General features: G+C 44.7%; 8 protein-coding genes across 8 annotated transcripts; 4 read left to right on the top strand and 4 right to left on the bottom strand.

Annotated features, from left to right (window-relative positions):
* Window positions 1-137, bottom strand: O0I10_012403 (uncharacterized protein; the record flags this gene model as incomplete). The annotated part of the gene is made up of 1 exon (XM_058492332.1): window positions 1-137. A coding segment is annotated over one exon (137 nt), but the record flags the coding sequence as incomplete, so codon positions are not given.
* Window positions 138-1,671: 1,534 nt separating this feature from the next.
* Window positions 1,672-3,261, bottom strand: O0I10_012404 (threonine-tRNA ligase; the record flags this gene model as incomplete). The annotated part of the gene is made up of 3 exons (XM_058492333.1): window positions 1,672-2,527; window positions 2,586-3,147; window positions 3,201-3,261. The coding sequence occupies 3 exons, from the start codon at window positions 3,259-3,261 to the stop codon at window positions 1,672-1,674; spliced, it is 1,479 nt and encodes a 492-aa protein (XP_058336887.1).
* Window positions 3,262-4,026: 765 nt separating this feature from the next.
* On the top strand, window positions 4,027-6,282 carry O0I10_012405 (dihydropteroate synthase; the record flags this gene model as incomplete). The annotated part of the gene is made up of 1 exon (XM_058492334.1): window positions 4,027-6,282. One exon carries the CDS (start codon window positions 4,027-4,029, stop codon window positions 6,280-6,282), a length of 2,256 nt encoding a protein of 751 aa, XP_058336888.1.
* Window positions 6,283-6,546: 264 nt separating this feature from the next.
* O0I10_012406 (uncharacterized protein) lies at window positions 6,547-7,319 on the top strand (the record flags this gene model as incomplete). Its single annotated transcript, XM_058492335.1, has 4 exons — window positions 6,547-6,682; window positions 6,747-6,883; window positions 6,950-7,075; window positions 7,137-7,319. 4 exons carry the CDS (start codon window positions 6,547-6,549, stop codon window positions 7,317-7,319), a joined length of 582 nt encoding a protein of 193 aa, XP_058336889.1.
* Window positions 7,320-8,319: 1,000 nt separating this feature from the next.
* O0I10_012407 (uncharacterized protein) lies at window positions 8,320-9,895 on the top strand (the record flags this gene model as incomplete). Its single annotated transcript, XM_058492336.1, has 5 exons — window positions 8,320-8,380; window positions 8,475-8,583; window positions 8,641-8,887; window positions 8,947-9,554; window positions 9,685-9,895. The coding sequence occupies 5 exons, from the start codon at window positions 8,320-8,322 to the stop codon at window positions 9,893-9,895; spliced, it is 1,236 nt and encodes a 411-aa protein (XP_058336890.1).
* A 145-nt stretch (window positions 9,896-10,040) lies between these two features.
* Window positions 10,041-10,953, bottom strand: O0I10_012408 (uncharacterized protein; the record flags this gene model as incomplete). Its single annotated transcript, XM_058492337.1, has 3 exons — window positions 10,041-10,297; window positions 10,377-10,439; window positions 10,500-10,953. The coding sequence occupies 3 exons, from the start codon at window positions 10,951-10,953 to the stop codon at window positions 10,041-10,043; spliced, it is 774 nt and encodes a 257-aa protein (XP_058336891.1).
* A 450-nt stretch (window positions 10,954-11,403) lies between these two features.
* On the bottom strand, window positions 11,404-16,846 carry O0I10_012409 (uncharacterized protein; the record flags this gene model as incomplete). The annotated part of the gene is made up of 6 exons (XM_058492338.1): window positions 11,404-11,564; window positions 11,624-13,489; window positions 13,546-13,815; window positions 13,871-14,127; window positions 14,185-15,599; window positions 15,719-16,846. 6 exons carry the CDS (start codon window positions 16,844-16,846, stop codon window positions 11,404-11,406), a joined length of 5,097 nt encoding a protein of 1,698 aa, XP_058336892.1.
* A 1,941-nt stretch (window positions 16,847-18,787) lies between these two features.
* On the top strand, window positions 18,788-20,130 carry O0I10_012410 (uncharacterized protein; the record flags this gene model as incomplete). Its single annotated transcript, XM_058492339.1, has 3 exons — window positions 18,788-19,043; window positions 19,136-19,344; window positions 19,399-20,130. 3 exons carry the CDS (start codon window positions 18,788-18,790, stop codon window positions 20,128-20,130), a joined length of 1,197 nt encoding a protein of 398 aa, XP_058336893.1.
* Window positions 20,131-20,151: the final 21 nt, after the last annotated feature.

A 20,151-nucleotide genomic window follows, 5' to 3' on the forward strand; every position in this document is an offset into this window, starting at 1 on the left:
GAGCCATAGAGGGTAAGAGTGTCCTTGCGGTTGCAACTTGGGCACTGTAGGTGAGATCGTAATGCTTTAAAGGTGTTGCGTAGGCTGGTGCTTTCCTTCTCGCTTAAGCGAGTAAGTCGGTTGGTGGCTGGGCCCATTAGGTCGCGGTAAGTGCGGTGGTTCGATTTGGGTGGTGGTGTGTTTGGTGTTAAGATTACTTGTCGAGTGATGATAACGAGTTGGAATTCCACACAGCAGGGGTGAAGTGTGGAAAGTGGGGAAGAGATGAGAGGGTGGAGAGGGTGACGGCAAAGCCTTCGCGTGGCCATCCTTGTCAGTACATGGGTTTCCATGGAAGCTAATTTGCCACCTTATCATTTATATATTTATTACGCATTCACGAGCATCACTAACAGCACCGTAATAGCAATATTTAGATGTTGTAAATATGGCGGATAATATGCTTCATCGGCAATACAAGCAATCTTAATCTGGTTGAGCTGCGATGGAAAATGACCAACAGCAGGATGGGGAAAGGAAGCATACCAAGATCAATCACTTCTCTTGTGCCCATTGTTGAATGAATCATCGACACGGTGGATATACTTACGTCACTTACAAAAATCACCTTTCAAGTGGCAGGTGGATGGTTTATCACTTCTACTCGGTGCTCCACCACTTTGTCAGTTCGATCCATCATGACAACGATTCTCACGCCCACTCACATATAAACAAGGCTGTTGTCGCCAACGCTATCATACGCCCTTTCTTTCTACTTGTATATGCATATCATCATCGATGACCTTTGGTAAGTCTCAAGGATAGTCTTTATGGGATCCCAAAAATGAGAGTACTCATGCATTCATCTATAGCTCACATCATTGCTTTACCACTTGAAGTGCTCATTGGTGGTACCTAATGACATTTGGATGTGTTCCTTGATGGAGCTTTGTGGTAGGTATAACTACCGTTTATGATGCCTAGTCTGATAGGAATTTGGGGCTCCTTTGTAGGTGAAAAAAATACATGCAGAAGAACCTGTATATTTTGAAAGCATTCAATCATGGACATGTACGCGATCTTGTTTCCAAATCAATCCTTCCAGCCACAGTTTCAACCAGTGGCTATCTCAAGTTTGCGTCACAGATTCCAAAGGTGGTACTGATCACACAGAAGCTATCCATCGTTTGGTGGCGCGCGCATGGTTGGCCACCCCATTAGAAGAATTGGCGACAGTCGTCAACCATGTGAACCGGAACAAAACAGACAACAGACACATCAATCTGCAATGGACGACATTCGAAGCGAACATAGTCCATGCACTTGCCAACCAGGTGGTGGTGGAAATGGAAGGCGAAGTCTCTCTCTCTCTCTCTCTTCCACATTCACTCTTTTCCAAACACCACTTTTTATATCTATCTTTTCAATTACGATATGATGCTCTGTATTTTGAGAGCATTTCAGCTGCCGAAAGAGAACTGGATATCTTTATTCAACCGCATGAAAGAGATGGTGAAAGCCATATAAGGCGGTTGGGGGATAGAAAGTCCATTACGATCACAGTGGGCAACAGGGAGGCGATAACTCAACTTCGCAGCATAATAGCCATCTTCATCCCAAATCTTTGCTGTAATTTTCTTAGCTTATAACACTCCCTTGCTCTAATAAAAAACACGCCATGATATGATCCATTTATTCAAGTTTCTCGGTCAATTCTGCAAACATGGATCTCACTTGGTCTATAGGCATTGTTCCAAGAATCTTGCCATCACGTGTCCGCACATTGACGGTACCAGCATCCATTTCTTTTTGGCCGACGACAAAGATAAAATTGTAGCGTTGTTGTTGAGCTTGACGAATCATCTTGTTGAGGCGATCACGTGGGGAAGTATCAACATCAACGTAATATTGCTGTTGTGCGTGTACTGCTTGTCCTTCACCGAGCGAAAGTGAGTTGGCAACTTTGGTGGCGTAGTCTGCAAATTGAGTGGCAACGGGAATGACAATGCCTTGACGTGGGCTAAGCCAGAATGGCCACTTTCCACCGGTATGTTCAATAAGGATAGCCAACATGCGTTCCACAGAGCCAAGGATGGCACGATGTACAATGACAGGTGTACGTGTACGATCTTGTTCATCGGTGTACTTGAGACCAAAACGCTGAGGAAGCTGGAAATCAAGTTGAATCGTAGCCGTTTGATGCGATCTTCCACTTGAATCCTTCACCATGATATCGATCTTGGGGCCATAGAAAGCACCATCACCTTCCTTGATAGACCATGTACGTCCACTACCATCCAAGGCTTGCTTGAGAGCAGCCTCTGCATTGTTCCATTCCTCCAAACTTCCCATGTAGTTGCTTTCGGGTCGTGTTGACAAGGTCAATTCATAATGTGGAAACTTGAATGCTTTGTAGACTCGATCAACAAATGACAAGCAGGATGCAATCTCGGAGGCAATCTGGTTCTCGGTACAGAAAATGTGTGCATCATCTTGATGAAATCGTCTCACACGTGTTAAGCCTGATAGCGCACCCGAAGCTTCATTCCTATCATCCAATGTTGTCAATGAAATGGACACGTGATCCATAAAAGGCCCTTGCTTACCTGTGAAGAGGACTGAAATCAGCCAAGCGAATAGGCAAATCTCGATACGAATGCTGTGTGCTGTCGAAGATCAAGCAATGACCAGGGCAATTCATTGGCTTGAGACCATAACCAGTGTCATCATCTTCATGATCGTGATCCTCGGCTGGTTGTTCACGTCCACTGTGTACCAGAAACATGTCATCTTTGTAGTTTTGCCAATGCCCACTTGTTTCCCATAGATCCTTCTTGTAAATGATTGGCGTCATCACTTCTTGGTATCCATAGCGAGTATATTCATCCCTGAGATAATCCTGCAACTTGCGCACCACCCTGGTACCATGTGGAAGCATAAATATCGAACCAGGGCTACATGGATGGATCATAAAGAGCGACTGTGCCTTGCCGATCGCACGGTGATCAAGCTCACTAAGCGTGGTGGCAATATCTTCATTGACGTTAGGTAATGTCAAGGCCAATGACAAAGGATTCATACCTTCGCTTGGTTTAGTGTCTGCAATCGATTGTTGCTGTGTACGGCAAAAGAGTGGTCGAGCTACATGGAGCTGTCGCAAGCCCTGATCTAGAAAGCAAGAAGTCAATTACAGCCAGCACGGATGTAGCAGCATTACATACAAGTCGATCGTGTGGTGTGGGTGAGAAAAAGCCTTGAGGTTGTCAAGCGTCTTGCCAACATGCTTTTGTGTGTCACGAGTTATCGCTGTTGAAAGAAGTACCTGGAATTGAAAACAAAGAGGCCATCCCTCGAGGTTTCATTCTCGTGCACAGACCAAGATGACAGCTTTCGAATTCCCTCCTACCCCTCCCCGTAAATGATGATGCTATACCATCTTAGATGTAAAAGTAGCATTGGTATCTAAAATATCGATTCAATTGAATACTCTTCTAGTAAACCAGTGATGCTATCATATAAACCTTGCATGAAGTTGCTCGTTACGTCTTTAAGGATTAGCCATTGCTTCTCATCAAATGACCAGTTGTGGTGTCGATCCTTTGTAAAGCTATAATGGATGGTATGTAAAACACTTTTCCACATTGAGTGAAGGGATGTAGCTGGCATTTGACGAGTTACTTGGTAAGTATGTATGATCATCATGATCCTTTGCTTCCGATGCTTTTGCAGCTTGCCCTTGTCAGTGCTCAATTGTCATGAAGACATATGGCATAGAGACAACCCACTACTACCATGATAATGCTTTATTTACAAACAAGAGGGCTATGATCCTTTCAAATCAGCATTCTAATATTGCTATCGTTACAGAAGCTACTTCAAAGTTTGTCCAAATTGTATACATCATTTTCTTTTGAATGTAGTCGCCATGGCAACCAGAGTGGGGTGGTGGTTGTTGTCAAGTGACACATAGATGACAGATGCTTTACCTTTGTCTCCGCATCAAATAATTTTGCATCTTCCATCTTTCTTTTTTCCCAACGCGTGCGAATGGAGACTGAAGGCGAACCAAAACATCTCGACAAGATTCTTATCAAGAATCTCGTGCTCAAGAACGTCACCGGTGTGGATTCATGGCAACGGCTAAAGTCGCAACCCGTGGTGATCAGCGTGTGGCTCTACACTGACATTACAGCAGCTGGCAACTCTGACCATGTGACGAACTCGATCCATTATGGCCATGTTACCAAGGCGATTACCAAGTTGGCCGAGACAAGCACCTTCAAGTCGATTGAGGCTTTGGGTCATGCTATCTTGCGTTTATGCTGTGTCGACTTTAAGGCTGAGCGTACCGCTGTGCGTGTGGAACAACCCAAGGCATTATTACATGCGGCTGCTGCAGGCGTGCAATTAAGCCGTACGCGTGCTGATTTCGAGTCGATTCAAGAGAACGGTGAAACAGTGGGCGATGTATCTGGATTGGGCGTGGATGATATGGTGTTCGTTAAGGATCTTCGATTGTCGACCATTATTGGTGTGAACCCGTGGGAACGTGAGGAGAAGCAAGTTGTGCTTATCAACTTGACGGTGTATCCATCCAAGATCCTGTTTTCTGATACGGAGGCCAATAAGAGCTACCACATGCGAACCATGGTACGCACATTGACTCGTCACATTGAATCATCTGGATACAAGACCGTGGAAGCATTTGCTGTCACTGTTGCACGTATTGCTTTGGAAAAATGCCATGTCAACAAGATTCGTGTGCGTCTCGAGAAGCCAAGCGCCATTTTATTTGCGGATGCGTCTGGTATTGAAGTAACACGTGATCGACATTGGTTGAATCGTATGCTTGAGGAAGAGAGAAAATCGCGTCGCACTTTTGCACATCACGTGGAAGCCGGCAAGGAGATCCCAGCTGAATACACACATACAGCTTATATCGCATTGGGAAGCAACATGGGCGATCGCGTAGGCAACCTTTACACTGCACTTGAAATGCTTGAAAACGAATGTCAATCGGTTGTACTCGATACCAGCTTTTTGTATGAGACACCACCCATGTATTATACTGAGCAACCCGCTTTCCTCAACGCTGTATGTAAAATCGCCACTTGCCTTGATCCACATGCATTGCTTGAACGCCTCAAACATGTTGAAAGCACCCTTGGTCGCACCGCAAGCTTCCGTAACGCACCACGACCTGTTGATTTGGATATTCTCTTCTACAACGACCTTGTCTTGGAAACGGAGACATTGACCATTCCTCATATCGGCATTCAAGAACGTGAATTTGTGCTATGGCCTCTTTGTGACATTGCAAAGGATATGGAGCATCCCAAGTTGTACAAGACATGTGGTCAATTGTTGTCACAGCTTCTCAAGGTTGCTGCTGAGCATGAACAAGGACCTGCCAAGATTGATAAGGTGATCCCTATCCAGCCTGGTCAGCTGTGGGCATGGAAACGCAAGACGTATATCATGGGTATCCTCAACACAACCCCTGACAGCTTCTCTGATGGTGGCAATTACATTGATATTGATCAAGCTGTGGCAGCTGCAGAGCAAATGAAGGTGGATGGTGCTGATATTATTGACATTGGTGGCATGTCAACTCGTCCTGGAGCTGATGATCAATTCCCTGCTGAGGAAGAAATTCGTCGTGTGGTCCCTGTTATCAAAAAGTTGCGTGAACGTGGATTTGATCTACCCATCTCGATTGATACTTTCCGTGCCTCTGTTGCTGAGGCTGCTGTGGCAGCAGGTGCCAACTTGATCAACGACATTAGCGGTGGTGCACGCGATCCTGAAATGTTGGCAGTCATGGCAAAATCCAAGGTGCCTGTGTGTCTTATGCATATGCGTGGCGATGCCAAAACGATGATGGCCAAGGAGAATGTCACTTATGACAATGATGACGTTGTCGAGGATGTGTCTTTACGTTTGCAACATCTTGTTCAACAAGCGATTGCTGCCGGTGTTTGTCGATGGAATATCATTATCGATCCTGGTCTCGGATTTGCAAAGACAACCAAGCATGATATTGAAATCTTGCGTCGTTTGCGTGACATGACTCATGATCACGATTCGCCACTTGAAGGTCTTCCATCGCTTATGGGTCCTAGTCGCAAAAAGTTCATTGGCAATCTCACTGGTGTCTCTGAAGCCAAGGATCGAACTTATGGTACTGCTGCTGCTGTTGCTGCAAGTATTGCTGGTGGAGCGAATATTATGCGTGTCCATGATGTGCGTCCTATGTGGGAAGTTACCCAAGTATGCGACTCTGTTTGGAAACAAGATGTATGATAAATTAGTAGTTTTGCTTTTCTTTTTTTTTCTTTCATTTTCATCCCTCCTCAATCATCATCCTCTGTATATAATTCTCAACAATTCTGTACAAAGTATAAAGTGGTTCAACAGCCAATCTTTTCAGTCTTTCGATGATGTGCGGAGAGGGGTTGCCGGTTTACCCAAAGAATTAAATTTAGGTGGCAGCTGCTGCCGATGTCCTCTTTTATCACTCACACACTCACACACGTATCATCTACCATACAACTTTATACACACACGATGCCTTCAGAATCAAAATATCAAAAGCAACAAACACAACCACGCGACGCCAAAATCATTTCCCTTATACTCCAATCGCTGGGTGTTGAGCAGTACGATCCCAAAGTCGTCGTTCAGTTACTGGAATTTGCGCATCGTGAGTAGCCTTTTGGTGATCTCATTCAACACACGCTGACACCGATCGTGTACTTTATTTATAGGGTATACTAGCGATGTACTACAGGATGCTCTAGTCTATGCAGAACACGCGAACAAAAACGATCTTGATCTGGACGATGTGCAATTGGCTATACAAGGACGAGTCAACCACTCTTTCACCAACCCACCACCCAAAGAAGTAAGTCGACAGGGAGGCATGGGATCCATACATAGGCTTACTTAGTTGATGATGGCTATCGTATAGCTTTTGCTTGAACTTGCTGAAGAAAAGAACAAGATACCATTGCCATTGATCCCTGAAAAGTATGGCATTCGTCTTCCAAATGAAAAGCATTGCTTGACAGGCCTCAATTTCTCCATTGTTCCCGATGTAAGTTATGGGTATGGGTTGTCAAGAGGATTGGGTCACTAAACAATGGTCATCTTTTCAGGCACCACCTCCACCACAACCCATTGTCGATCAACCTGGCTCATCCAGTCAACCCTCCATGGCATCACCAGATACTGAAACACCCATGCAAATAGATCAGTCATCACAACAGCAACAACCCACTGATACTGCTGGAGCCAAACGAGGGAGAAGTGCTATGGAAGATGATGATTATGATTTTTAGTCAATGTACAGCATCGATTTTTTCAAACAAGTTATATAAAACTAGCTTACTGTATATTTATGCACCAATCTCAATAGTTGTGGGACATGGTTAGAGGTGGTTCATGTTTGGTATTTCATATGTGTTGTCACTCCCTTCATTCTCGGGATGGTATATCATTGGAAGTGGTCGATGGGTATTGTTAGCCTCTTGTGACGCCCATTCCTTTTCTCATTTTACACACCCATGCTTATTATACATGCCGCATTTTCATTGTATTGAAGATCCCTCTTGAGACACGCGTTTTTAGACTACAGCCTTAGTAGACCAAGATGATAGCAATTCAAATGATCCAAGAGACTTAATGAATCCCCAGCTTCCTCAGCGAGCATCTTCACAAGCGAGATCTATAAGCTAGCTGCTATCTGATTTGTTGACCAAGCTACGTACATAGTAGACGCTATGCATGTAATCATCATATCGGGTACATGACGTGGAAACTCAATGATAACTTTATTGGAGAATGGCGTGCTTGTGTGAATTTCTGATGTTTGTGTTTATATATAGAGAGTGGGATCCTTTCCTCTGCATATGATACTGGGTCAGGTGATGTTATCAACATTGAGGAGAAATGACATCATTCACCTGTGCTATCCAAGCAAGCACGAATCATCATGCATGAAATGCTTTGTGTTCCACAAAAGAGTATGCCAGGAGGTATAACATGCTTGTGCTACTCTGATAATAAACCTGCTTATCGGGAGCATTGTTGGAACGAACCGAAGGTAGCCTTGTTTCAAGCTGGATAGGTATAGTAAACGAGCGGTGTAGGTGAAATCAAATGTGAGAGTATGTGGTTGGTGTGAGTTGTCGGAAGCGAGTCGCTTATCTCATGCAGGTAACCGGCATTTCCCCCCACATAGCATGTGCGTGCGTGGTACAGAACAAGGAGCAAGCAATAAAGAACGACGATAACCAATCCTCTTTTTCGTCTCTTTTTTCCTTTTACACTTTTATCAAAATGCCACCTTCCTCGGAAAAGTCAAGTATCCTTTTGCTCGTCGTGGGCATGCTGGCCTCTGGTAAATTGCCCTCCCTCATTGACTCTCTACAGCCCACGGCAATGGAGATTTCTTTCTATTTATGCAATCCTCGTTTCTAATGGAGCTTGATCAGGCGTATGCAACACCATTCTCAACAAGTATCAAGACATGCAATGTGTCGAGTTTTGCGATGACCCTGATCCTGAAAAGCGACGTTACTTTGAACAGCCTGTATGGCAGACGTGAGTAAAGAAGGGCTAGCCTAGTACATGGATCTCTTTATTGAAGAATCCTTATAGAGTGAACATGTTCATTGGCGAGGCAGCCGTATGGATCGTTTACGTATACCAAGTTATTGAACGACGAAGACAATCGATGCAACCGGTTCCTCCATCTGCACCCGATCACATGTACGATGCACGCGTGGTGGACGATGTGGATGATCAAATTGCCAAAGACGACCAACAACATCATCATCAAGAACTTAAAGGTGCCAAGGCTTTACTTTTATGGATTCCTACATTGTGTGATATGACAGCTACCACGGTAATTTTATATCAAGAAAGGAAGCATCCATGATGTTAAACATAGACCATACTATGTAGGTGATGAGTGCTGGTTTATTGTTCACATCAGCAAGTGTATACCAGATGCTCCGCGGTTCGGTCGTCATTTTCACTGGCATATTTAGCTATTTCTTCCTTAATCGTCGTCTGCGACTTTTCGAATGGGTATCGCTCTTGATGGTCGTCGGCGGTGTATCAATTGTGGGTTTGTCGTCTGTATTGGTGCCTCAAAACAAGCCTTCCAGCAATGCCGAGAATGACAACGATGGTGGCAGCAGCAGCTTTGATGTGCTCTCACTTGTGGGCGTCTTTTTGATCCTTGGTGCACAATTGTTCACAGCTTCACAATTCATTTTGGAAGAAAAGATCATGTCTCGTTATCGGGTGACTCCTCTCAAGGCTGTTGGTTATGAAGGATCCTTTGGCTTGTTCTCGACATTGGCAGCTATGCCTATCTTGCACGTTCTCTTTGCCGACAAGAGCCTGTACTTTGATTTGAATGTGGGTTTCCATGATATCTTTGACGTCCCAGCAGTGTGGCAAACCGGTATTGCTATTGCTATTTCTATTGCCATGTTCAATTGGTTTGGATTATCCATCACAAGCCAAGTCTCAGCGACCGCAAGAAGTACAATTGATGCATGCAGGTAAACAAAGAACGGGTGTGGAGAGGTGTGGAAATGACGTGCCATCACGGGATCTGTCACAAGATGTACGGCGAGAGTAATTATGCGGATCGGAAAAGGAAATTATCTCACACGTGCTCATTATTACTAGAACACTGTTCATTTGGATGGTATCTTTGTATCTTGGATGGGAACAATTTTCATGGATCCAGGTCATTGGCTTTGCTGTCATGGTAATGGGCACTTTTTACTTTAATGGTGTACTGCGTTGGCCCTTCCCTTCAGACGAAGAAATTCAAGAGGGTGAAAGAGAACCCTTGTTACGCTCTCCCAACACCGAGACGACAGTACGTGATGATTAGATTATATCCTCCCCCAATCTTCTCCTCCTCCTTCACTAGTACTATTTTTCTTTCAATGTATATGTGCTTTGTTTTGGGTTTTAATAATGAAAGGCATCATCGATAAAGGGGTATTGTTGCTAAAACAAGTCAATGTTGTTTTTTTTTAGCGTTTAAAAAAGACAGCGAGTAAGAGTGCGATCATGGAAAGGAGGGTGAGGGTAGAAGTGAATACAACAATGCCACGAGATGCTGGAAAGTATCCCTTGATCATGGTCGTCTGACAATGAAAGTAGCGTACAAATGCAAAAGAAAGAAACAGCATAGCCATGAATATGAATATGAGTCCGACAGGTCTACCCCACGTTCTCAGATAAGGATCATGCTCCACTGCTCTGTCCAGGCGAAACAGCTGTGTGATACCTATACATAGTGGAGATTCATGATTGGTAAATGTGTCACATAGGCTGCATGGTCATGTATAATATATCTTAAACCTTACCTACGCCCACAGATATGGTCGATAAACTGGTTCGCAGCCAAGCGAGGTACGTCCGTTCATTAGCTATCATATCCTTAATCAGTATCCTTCTCTAGTTGATATATACTAAAGTACCTTACTTACCAAGATGATCTCGAGCTACGCTACCCGAGTTTTCAAGATATTCGGATCCAGTAATCTCGCCAAGGATAGCATGTAATACTTGCATCAAAGTAGAGTGTGGCTGTTCATGGTGCTTTTGTTTGTTGTTGTTGTTGTTGTTGTTGTTGTTGCTGGTGTTGCTGTGGTGATTACCACTCAACAAGGGACGCCGTTCGGCTCTTTGCATCTCATCGTCACTATCCTCGTTATCGCTCTTGTGGTCTTGTCCTTTGGATAATGCATGTAACGTATCACTTGAACTTGAGCGGGTAGTGACTTGGCTAGTTCTTTGTTGTTCAGGTTGTGCCATTGCTCCATTGCTGTCCTCATGTGCATTTCGCAACAGGGCATCGTGAGTAGAATGGTAAGAATTAGGCGAAGTGGAGAACTGGGTGTTTAACATAGACTGATATCCATTGTTGTGTGAGCGAGCCATTGAAAAGACAGCGAGAGTAAAAAAAAAGTGAGAGAAAACGAATAATGATGAATCGGCGGCTGCTACTTCCTTTTGAGATTGGTGTCCGCGGCGGGTAATCATGCATACGCATACGACATAAGGTAGGTAATGTGTTCTCTTTTTTCTCTCGCGTTTTCTAATCATCCATTTGTAAGACAAACAAAAATCATACAGAATTTCGTCATCCAGGAGGTAGTTGGCACCTTTTTTCTTATTGTTGACGGACCACGCGCACGCCGTGTTTCATCCCATCTTTCGGGGACACGATCTGCCACAAATATGTGTAATCATAAGGGTAGTACAACGTTTTTTCCGGAAACCTCTCTCGCATCAATTCACATCCTATTGAACATGTCGAATCATATTATTAGATAGCAAGATGAAAATACAAAGATATAAATTACAAAAAGATAGGGGTTTTAGATCTATTTAGAATGAGGGATAAGATGGATCATCAAGAGCATGTTGACTCTGCTGTCGGGAGGAGGAGGAGGAATTAATAAAAGAGGAGGAGTGTATCGTTAGGGTATATGAAGAAGATGAAGATGATGATGCAGATGAGGATGGGGCTGTTCCATTCACACGCGCTCCTATATACACATGTTAGAATTGACTCTCTCACGCATCTATGTATTATGATTGTTCTTACCAGAAGCTCTCGCCTCAGCATAATATCGGGTTGCCCTGTTGATATTGACTTGGCCTGCTAGACCGCGTTCGTGAAACTCCCCAGCCCGCAAAAGAGCTGCCACATTGTGAGTTGCGGCTGCAAGCTCCCAAAATGTAAGAGCCTGAACTAAATCTTGCTCAACGCCGATTCCTTCTTCGTAGCACTTTGCCAATTCCACATACGCCTCGGTGCCGCCTGCATCCGCCATCTCACGCAATAATCGAAACCCTTTGGAAGGATCATGTTGAACACGGCCCCAACCATGAATATGGTAAAGAGCAACCATGATTGTGGCGTATTGTGTCTCCGGTGCCATCGATCTTGATGCACGGCAAAACCATGTATAAGCTTCCTCATGTAATCCTTCGGCATCTTCCCATGATTCACTCTCAACGTTGGTAGCCATGGTATGCTTGATACTCCCAATAGCAATCTCAGCAAGTGGTCCACAGCCAAGCTTATACGCCATCTCGTACCATTGTAGTGCCTGGTCATGGTCAACACCAATATGGAATTCAGGTTGTTGTTGTTGCTGTTGATGACGTTTGCTGTCATCATCCTGTTGCTGATCCAAATAGCCTTCTTGGAAATAGGTGCCAACCATTAATGCAGCAACGGCATCACCCAATTTGGCTGCTTCACAGAATAAAGTGAATGCACGGGCATAGTCACGTGGTATGCTGTATCGCGATGATGATGATGATGATGCATTGTCGTCATTGAAACCTTGATGATAAATATTGCCCAGGGCTCGCATTGCTTCAGGAACCATCAATTTGGCAGCCACGTCGTACAAGTGAAATGCTTTTTGGTGCTCTCCCTTACGCCATAGAATGTGCGCTAATTCATACTTTGCTCGTGGGTGACCTTGATCAGCCGCCTTTGCAAAATAGTTGCGTGCTGCGATAATGTTGATCTCCAAACCACCTCGTCCTTCCTTGTGAAAGAGACCCACTTGGTATTGTGCTTCACGTAATCGTCCTTTTTCAGCCGCCATTCGATACCAATCAAGACTGGCTTCATCGTTCTCTTGCAAACTGCAAATAAGACCCAAGCGATACATGGCTTCAGCATGGCTTGCAACATTGACAGCCACTGTGTACCATTTTTTGGCTGTCTCCAAATCCAAAGGTGCAGGATCTTTGCCGACCTCGTAGCATTGTCCCAATAGAAAGAGTGCCAATCCCATGCCATGCTTATCCTCTTCATTACGCAAGCAATCATCCATGTTCAGCAACGCTTCACGCACCAACGATTCAAGATACACAAAGCTTCCATCTTGTTGCATTCCACCTTTGCCTTGAAGTCGATAGGATGCTAACATGGCACGTGCTGTCAAATCCTTTGGCGCTGCTTTTTTGAAGAAACACACCGCATCATAATGTCGACCCGTACGGCTATATAGTTCGCCAGCCTTCACCATCGCTCGTACATGTCCTTGTTGTGCAGCCGCCACGTAAAATTGTAATGCAGTGCGTAGCTGACCTGAAGGATAATCTTTGCCGAGGCCATACTCATAAGCTCTGCCGAGATGAATCAAGGCTTCAATATCACCAAGTCTTGCGGCATCTTCAAGCCATTCCATCACATCATGGCCATCCCAATGCAACTCATCACGTTGATCACGTTCGAGAACAAGTGCAAATTGGCGTATACATCCAGCGTGTCGTGCAGATACACCTTGATCAAATCGTTTACGTGCTTCTTGATCATCGTCTTCCTCCAATGCCATCATGCCAAGTTCATAGGCAGCTCGTCCTTCTCCTTCATCACAAGCTTGTTGAAACCATTGCTTCGCTGCTGCTCTATCATGCTCCACATCTTTGCCATGATGTAACAGATAACCTACATCATACATTGATCAGTAAAATGAATATGGAAAGAGATGGAATATTACTTACCAAGGTGGTAACGTATAACTCTTGCATGTTGACGTGTCTCTGGTGAATGATGATTCATTTGTTCCAACAATGGTTCAAATTGCTTAAAGTAGTTGAAGGCGTCTTTGTGCTGATCAATCTCCATATGCAGCATGGCAAGCCGAAAACGAGCTCGTTCTTGTATCCAATTTGGTGAATGTTTGACAGGTTGAACGTTGATGGCTGCTTCGTACCACGTCATGGCACTAGTGACATCTTTTGTTGTACCCTTTCCATAGTCGCAGCACGCACCTGGATAATAAATCAATTAGCACATCATCCTTGATATCATCAAATAGCAACGTACCAAGCATTTCGAATGGCTCAATGGATTTGTCACCAGGAGTATTGTGTTCGACCATTTCAGATAGCCAACCATAGACATCAGCCATATCTTGAAGGGTGCCTTGATTGTGAGATAGCACCAATCTTCCTTTAGCAAGCCTTGCTTTCCAACCGACAAGCGTAAGCATCTTGTGTGTCGTCGCCAAGGAAGTGTACTTGTCCATTGCCTTGTCCCACATCTCATGTCGTTCAAACATGTCAGCCATTGCTAAGCCCGCCCTGCATGCATTTTAAGTGTGTTAGTGACATCATTGACATGTCAATGTTTGTACTTGCCTTGGGTGATCCAGATTTTCGGCTTTGGAATAGCATGCAACAGCTTCATCCATGGATTGTGACACCACCCATCCATTCTCGTGGTACCGAGCTAAAGCACACCAAGAAAGTGGATCATTGTGCTCAACGGCTGTACGCTTGAGGAGTTGATATGCGGCATTGTAGCGAGCATCCTTGTTCTTGAGGAATGGGAGAGCCACATCGGATTCGTAGATAGCAGCAAGTTCCCTTACACCAGAAGGATCACCAGAAGCAGCAGCCTTTTGTAACCAATAAAGAGCCTCACGTCCATTGTCGTGTAGAATGATCTTGGCGAGTTGAATCATGGCATCAACCGAACCTTGCAAAGCAGCTTGTTCAAAGAGACGAGAAGCACGATCGATGTCTTTTGTGGCAGGTGGAATACCATTGGCGAAAAAGAGACCAAGGCTATATTGAGCTGTCATGTGACCTGCATCGGCAGCTTTGGTGTACCATTCGAGAGCACGTGCTGTATCCTTGGCAATGAGATTCCCCACTGGTTGCTCGGTGATGCCATTAGCAAGCATATGCGCCACTTGGAATTGTCCATCTGCATCGCCACTGTGTGCTGCCTTTTCATAGTATTCGAACGCCTTGAGCATGTTGCGTTGTACAACCACCACTGACGCATCATCCATCACACCTTGTTTGTAGCAAGTGGCCACCCACACATACGCAGGTGCATAACAATCACAATCGGCCAATGTCAACAGCTCATTGAACGCCCATGCTGGTTTACGCTCCACATTGCCCCATGCTTGCAGTCGATAACGTGCCACCATGAGTCGTGCCTTGTTTCGAAATTGCGTCTGCTCATCGTCTTCGCATGGTGTTGTTGTTCCATAAGCGACATGTTCAAACCAAGGAAAGGCTTCAGTGAGACGACCATTGCGTTGTAACAACTCGGCGAGTGAAAGAGTAGCAGCGATTGATCCAGCAGCGGCCGCTTTTTCATACAAGTAGAGAGCACGTTTGACATCCATCACACATGCACGGCCTGTTTCATATTGCTTGGCCAACAATCCTAGAGCACGTATATCACCTTGAGCAGCAGCCTTGCTATACAACTTGTGTGCCTTGATTTCATCGCGTGTGGTACCAAGCCCTTCGGCATACATCAATCCTAATGCTCGCTGTGCAGCTGCATGCCCACATTTGGCAGCCACACTCAAGTGATGCAATGCTTTCTCATAGTCGCACAAGACGATACGTCGATGGATCCCCGCTGCATAATGGGCGCGAGCACGAAGACTGCTGCTGCTATGGTCATCATCACTGTTATCAGCAACCAAGGCAGCTCGTTCATAGAATGTCATAGCATGAGTTGTATCTTGAGTAATCAAAGCCCCTTCTTCATACAATGTCCCCAATCGATAAAGAGCTCTGCCATTATCCTATAACAACAACAACAACAACCAATGTAAGAAGTAGGAATAATGTGAAACACAATGGAGACATGACTTAAAATGGAAGGTGATGTTGCCCTGGCAATAAAAGGAGAGGTTCACGTTACCTGATCTGCTGCCAATCGGATATAATGTATTCCTTTTTGCTTTTCACTTTGCTCATTATCTTTGGAACAATCAATCAACAGACTACCAAGCGCTTCTTGTGCTACATCACAGCCCTGGTTGGCCGATGCCATCAACCATTCTCGTGCATGAGACATCTCTTGCTGCTTCAGGTACCACATTCCAAGGGCGTATTGTCCCATTGCATTGCCTTGTGTTGCCGCCATTCGAAAATGTTCTACAACGGCTGATGATGCTTCTGTTGTTGTGCTATCATGTTGTTTATCTCGTTTCTGTTTTTGGTGTCGACGACTACTGCTGCTGCTGGTGGATGAAAGAGAAGAAAGGATGACTCCGATACGGTAATGCGCAAAGGCGATCATTGTCTTTTGTGTATCATCATTGGATCCTGCAACAGCTCGCTTGTACCACATTAATGCCTTTTGCAGATCCTGTTGTCTGTTCGGGGTGAAACCGTAATCGTAGCAGATAGCTAATGGTACATGTGCTGCACAATCGGTCTTGGCAAGGGTCGTCAGCGTGTTGAAAGCATAGTCGACATCGAGTGGAAGTGAAGCTGTATTGAACCCACGGCTACTCGTGGTACTCACACGGCTAGCAAAGATATCGACGATCTTGTTGGGGCGAGAAGAAGCAGTGTAGCGTCGCACACCACCGTATGCATTATTGTTCATGATCCCCTCGTGACCATGATGATGACGTTTAGCTGAGGACGAGTGACAGGATGAGAATGAAGAGGGTGGTGTTGTACCTATACTATTACTGGTGGTGGTGGTAGATGCAAGTGAGAAAAGAGTGGATCCAAGCGATGACTGATCCGATGATGATGATGTCGTGGAATAGGTTGAGATACGCTGTTGGCTATTGTTGTTGCTGTTGCTATGCGACGTTCGATTCATAGCAACCTCATTTCGTCGAATGGCTGTGGCATTGGCTGAAAGATTAAATGATTCAATCTCGTCATCCGTGCTATTGCTGCTGCTATTACTCGTTGATTCCTTTGATTGTTGTTCTTTTGAAATATTGCCAACATGACTCCCTCCTCGTTTACTGGTGCCGGATGAAGAAGTGGAGGTCCTTCGAGCCTGATGGCTTTGTTGAGCACCCATAGTCTTTTGTTGTTGTTTATTTTAGCTGTTTTGCCGCAAAGTAAATATGTGGGGAAAAGATGACACACAATGTAAACACAAGAAATGATAGAAAAAAGTCAAGAAAAAAGGAAAACTGGATGACAGACTATATATAGCAAACGATGCTGATGCTTGTGCTTAGCACCAGGACAGTCAACTGGCTACATCTTGCGTGACAAATAGGCGTAACCTGATCACGCAGCCGCTACACTCTTCTCTTAGATTCTCCGCGACTACCACATCGTGTGATTGAATCGGCAAACACAGCAGCATGAATGATTAATGCATGTTTTGGCGGTTTATTGTAAGTTTATCACTATTTTCTGTCACCGGGAAACATACGTGCGCCCGACATGTCAGTGTGAATGTATTACTCATCATGCGCATTATTATCACCATTGATGAGTACACACACACGCATCTAATATCGATATGCATATCCTTGGTAGAACCAATACCACCATCAAGGGCATGTTGCTCACCCAATGTGGAAGGCGTTCTATATAGAGGAATAAAAGGAATAGGATTCTTTATGGACGATCCTCCCTTTTTAACCCTCCAATCGATGTTCATGTCGCGGTGATGGCGAAAAAATAAAAAAGAATCCAACGTGACCCAACAGCCTGCAGGTTGGCACAGCAGCAGCAGAAGCAGCAAGAACCAAGCTAAGCGTATGATTAACCGCCCGCCTCGTCATGCGAAGCCTTCACGCACTACACATGACCCATGTAGCGCAACCATCACTACCATTGCATCTGGAGTATTGCTGCTGTATCATGCGCCCAATATAGCTTCAATGTTTGGATACCATCACTTTTCCCTTGGCATCATGGAATTGAATGAACCGGGGCTCAAACCGATTCGGCTAAATCCTATCCCCGCGCGTGAATGGATACCTCCTCTCCCCATATTATGTCAATTGAACATGTCAAAAAGCTGACCCCTTATTGTCGTCGTCGTCGTATGGATCTTCGTATTGTTTACTATGGCTCTCCTGGATTCTTATATACGTGTGTGCGTGGGTAACATGTATGTATCTTTTTCACAGGAAGCAGGTGGAAAAAGACCTGATGATGCTACTCCTTTTTTCAAGTATAGCACTTGTACCCCTTTATCCTTCATCTTGTCTATGAATCAAGATATCAAACATTGGATTTAGCCAGGACATGTGGACTTTGATTTTATTGTTGGGTGGTAAAAGACATACTCACGCACATAATAAACATGCACATGATCAAGAATTAAACGTAATGACAGCGGGAAACCATAAGCCTGGTTATGGAGATCAACCATGCGTAATTGCATGATCGTCTTTCCAATTCTGGTATTTCATGAGCGGAATTAAAAAAAGCATATTGCTAAAGTATACGGATACTGGGCTATAGGGTATTGGATAATGCATGTAGTCGTGTTAATATGCTAGCGATGATGTCCTCTAATACAAACAATAGTAGAATACCGGGGATGCACCCATTTTATTGCAATTTGCAGCTGTACAAGGGGTCCATTGAAAATGAATATGATGTGCTAATTATAGGAGTGGAGATGCAGCACGAGTAAGCAGCGCTTGAAAAGGCTTCAATGGAAAGACAACAATGAGAAAATAAGCGCCATCGGGGAGGTTTTCGGGGAAGGGGGATTCAAAAAAGGTGTGGCAATTTTCGAAGCACATGTGCTGCGATTCATTTTTGTTGGTTCATGCTCAAGGTAAAAAGACAAAAGCGCAAAAAAAAAAGTGGCTACTACCAAAGGGGATCGTGCGCGTGGAACGGGAGAGTTCTTATTTCGAGAGGGCATAAGGGGAAGGAGTTCGGGCTAGATTTCAAAGAAACAAAAAAAACCATTGATTCGCCTATATTAATAGGCCGCTTGCATCTTCGCGTTTCTTTCACCTTTTTGTTTTGCTTTTTCTTTGTTTGGATGGGTTTGCTGCGTTTTACCCGGAAAGATAAACCGGTGGCGACAACAACACCAACAACGACCACCACCACTACCGCTACTACTACTACTACCAACACCAGCTCCTCAAGCTTGTATGCACACAACAACAATCCTGCTACAACAACAGCATCTTCCGATTTCATTAGTAGCAGCGCACTACAAGACATTATCCAAGACACGAGTGGATCTGGCAGCTTACTTGACGACATTCTTAAAGAATTACATCCTAAACAAGGTATGCGCAGTTGCGCAATCACAGATCCCAGGGATACCCGATATTACTATTTTTTGCATTTATTTCAAAAACTGATGCGGTCGTATGCACAGCAGCAGCTATCCCGCAGCCATCTATCTCCACACCATCGCCATCGGTGACACCCAAAGCTCTGGCACATGAACCACAATTTGACAATGACAATGACACCTATCGCCTATTACGTCCTAGTAAGCTGATACAAGCAGCAGCTACGAGTGCACAAAGGACATCAAGGAATAAACCAAGCACGCAGCAAAGTATCCTAAGATCGCAGCCACAGGTAAGATATGGAATTATGCATATGCACGGACAAGGGTTAACACTGAAATTGCAGACCACCAAAAGCGCAAGGCAAGCCACCACATCGCATCAGCATCACCATTGTCATCAGCAACAGCTTCCAGTGCCTGTCATCAATGAGCCTGCCAAGGAACGTTGTGTAACACGGCAATGTGAGCTGCTACATCCTGTTGCAGCAATGCATCTACCACCAACACCCCCACCTGATCAACCACCTGCAGCTAACGACTTTGAATATGCATGTCATCATTTCCACCACTACCACTACATGCATCATCACCATACTCTACCGTTACCAAATCACTGTTGTCATCATAACCATCACCGACCACAGCATCATCACCATCATCCGCCACATGGACATCATCATCATTGTCACCAACATTGCTATCAAAACAACTCCAGTCCTCTCGTTCAATCATCTCATGCTACATTAGAACATCAAAATTGCCATCACACTCCTTGTCTTCATCGCCATAGCAACCAGCAACATCATCAACCAGCACCATCATCGTCATCATGCAACAATGCTGGGATGCGACGTTCATTATCAGCGACTACTACAACGACAAAAAAGAAAGAAAAGGCATCCGATATTCCACAACACCATCATCATCACCATCATCATCATCATCATCACCATCACCACCATCATTATCATCATGACAACCACCACCACACTACTTGCAATCATCATGGTGTAGATCACCACTGCCAGCATCATCATCATCTCCATCACCATCGTTCACAACCTCATATCCATTAAGCAAGTTCTCTCATGTACAGT

The sequence above is a fragment of the Lichtheimia ornata genome (assembly GCF_029851405.1).
Source record: "Lichtheimia ornata isolate CBS 291.66 chromosome Unknown scaffold00126, whole genome shotgun sequence".
Lineage (NCBI taxonomy): Eukaryota > Fungi > Mucoromycota > Mucoromycetes > Mucorales > Lichtheimiaceae > Lichtheimia > Lichtheimia ornata.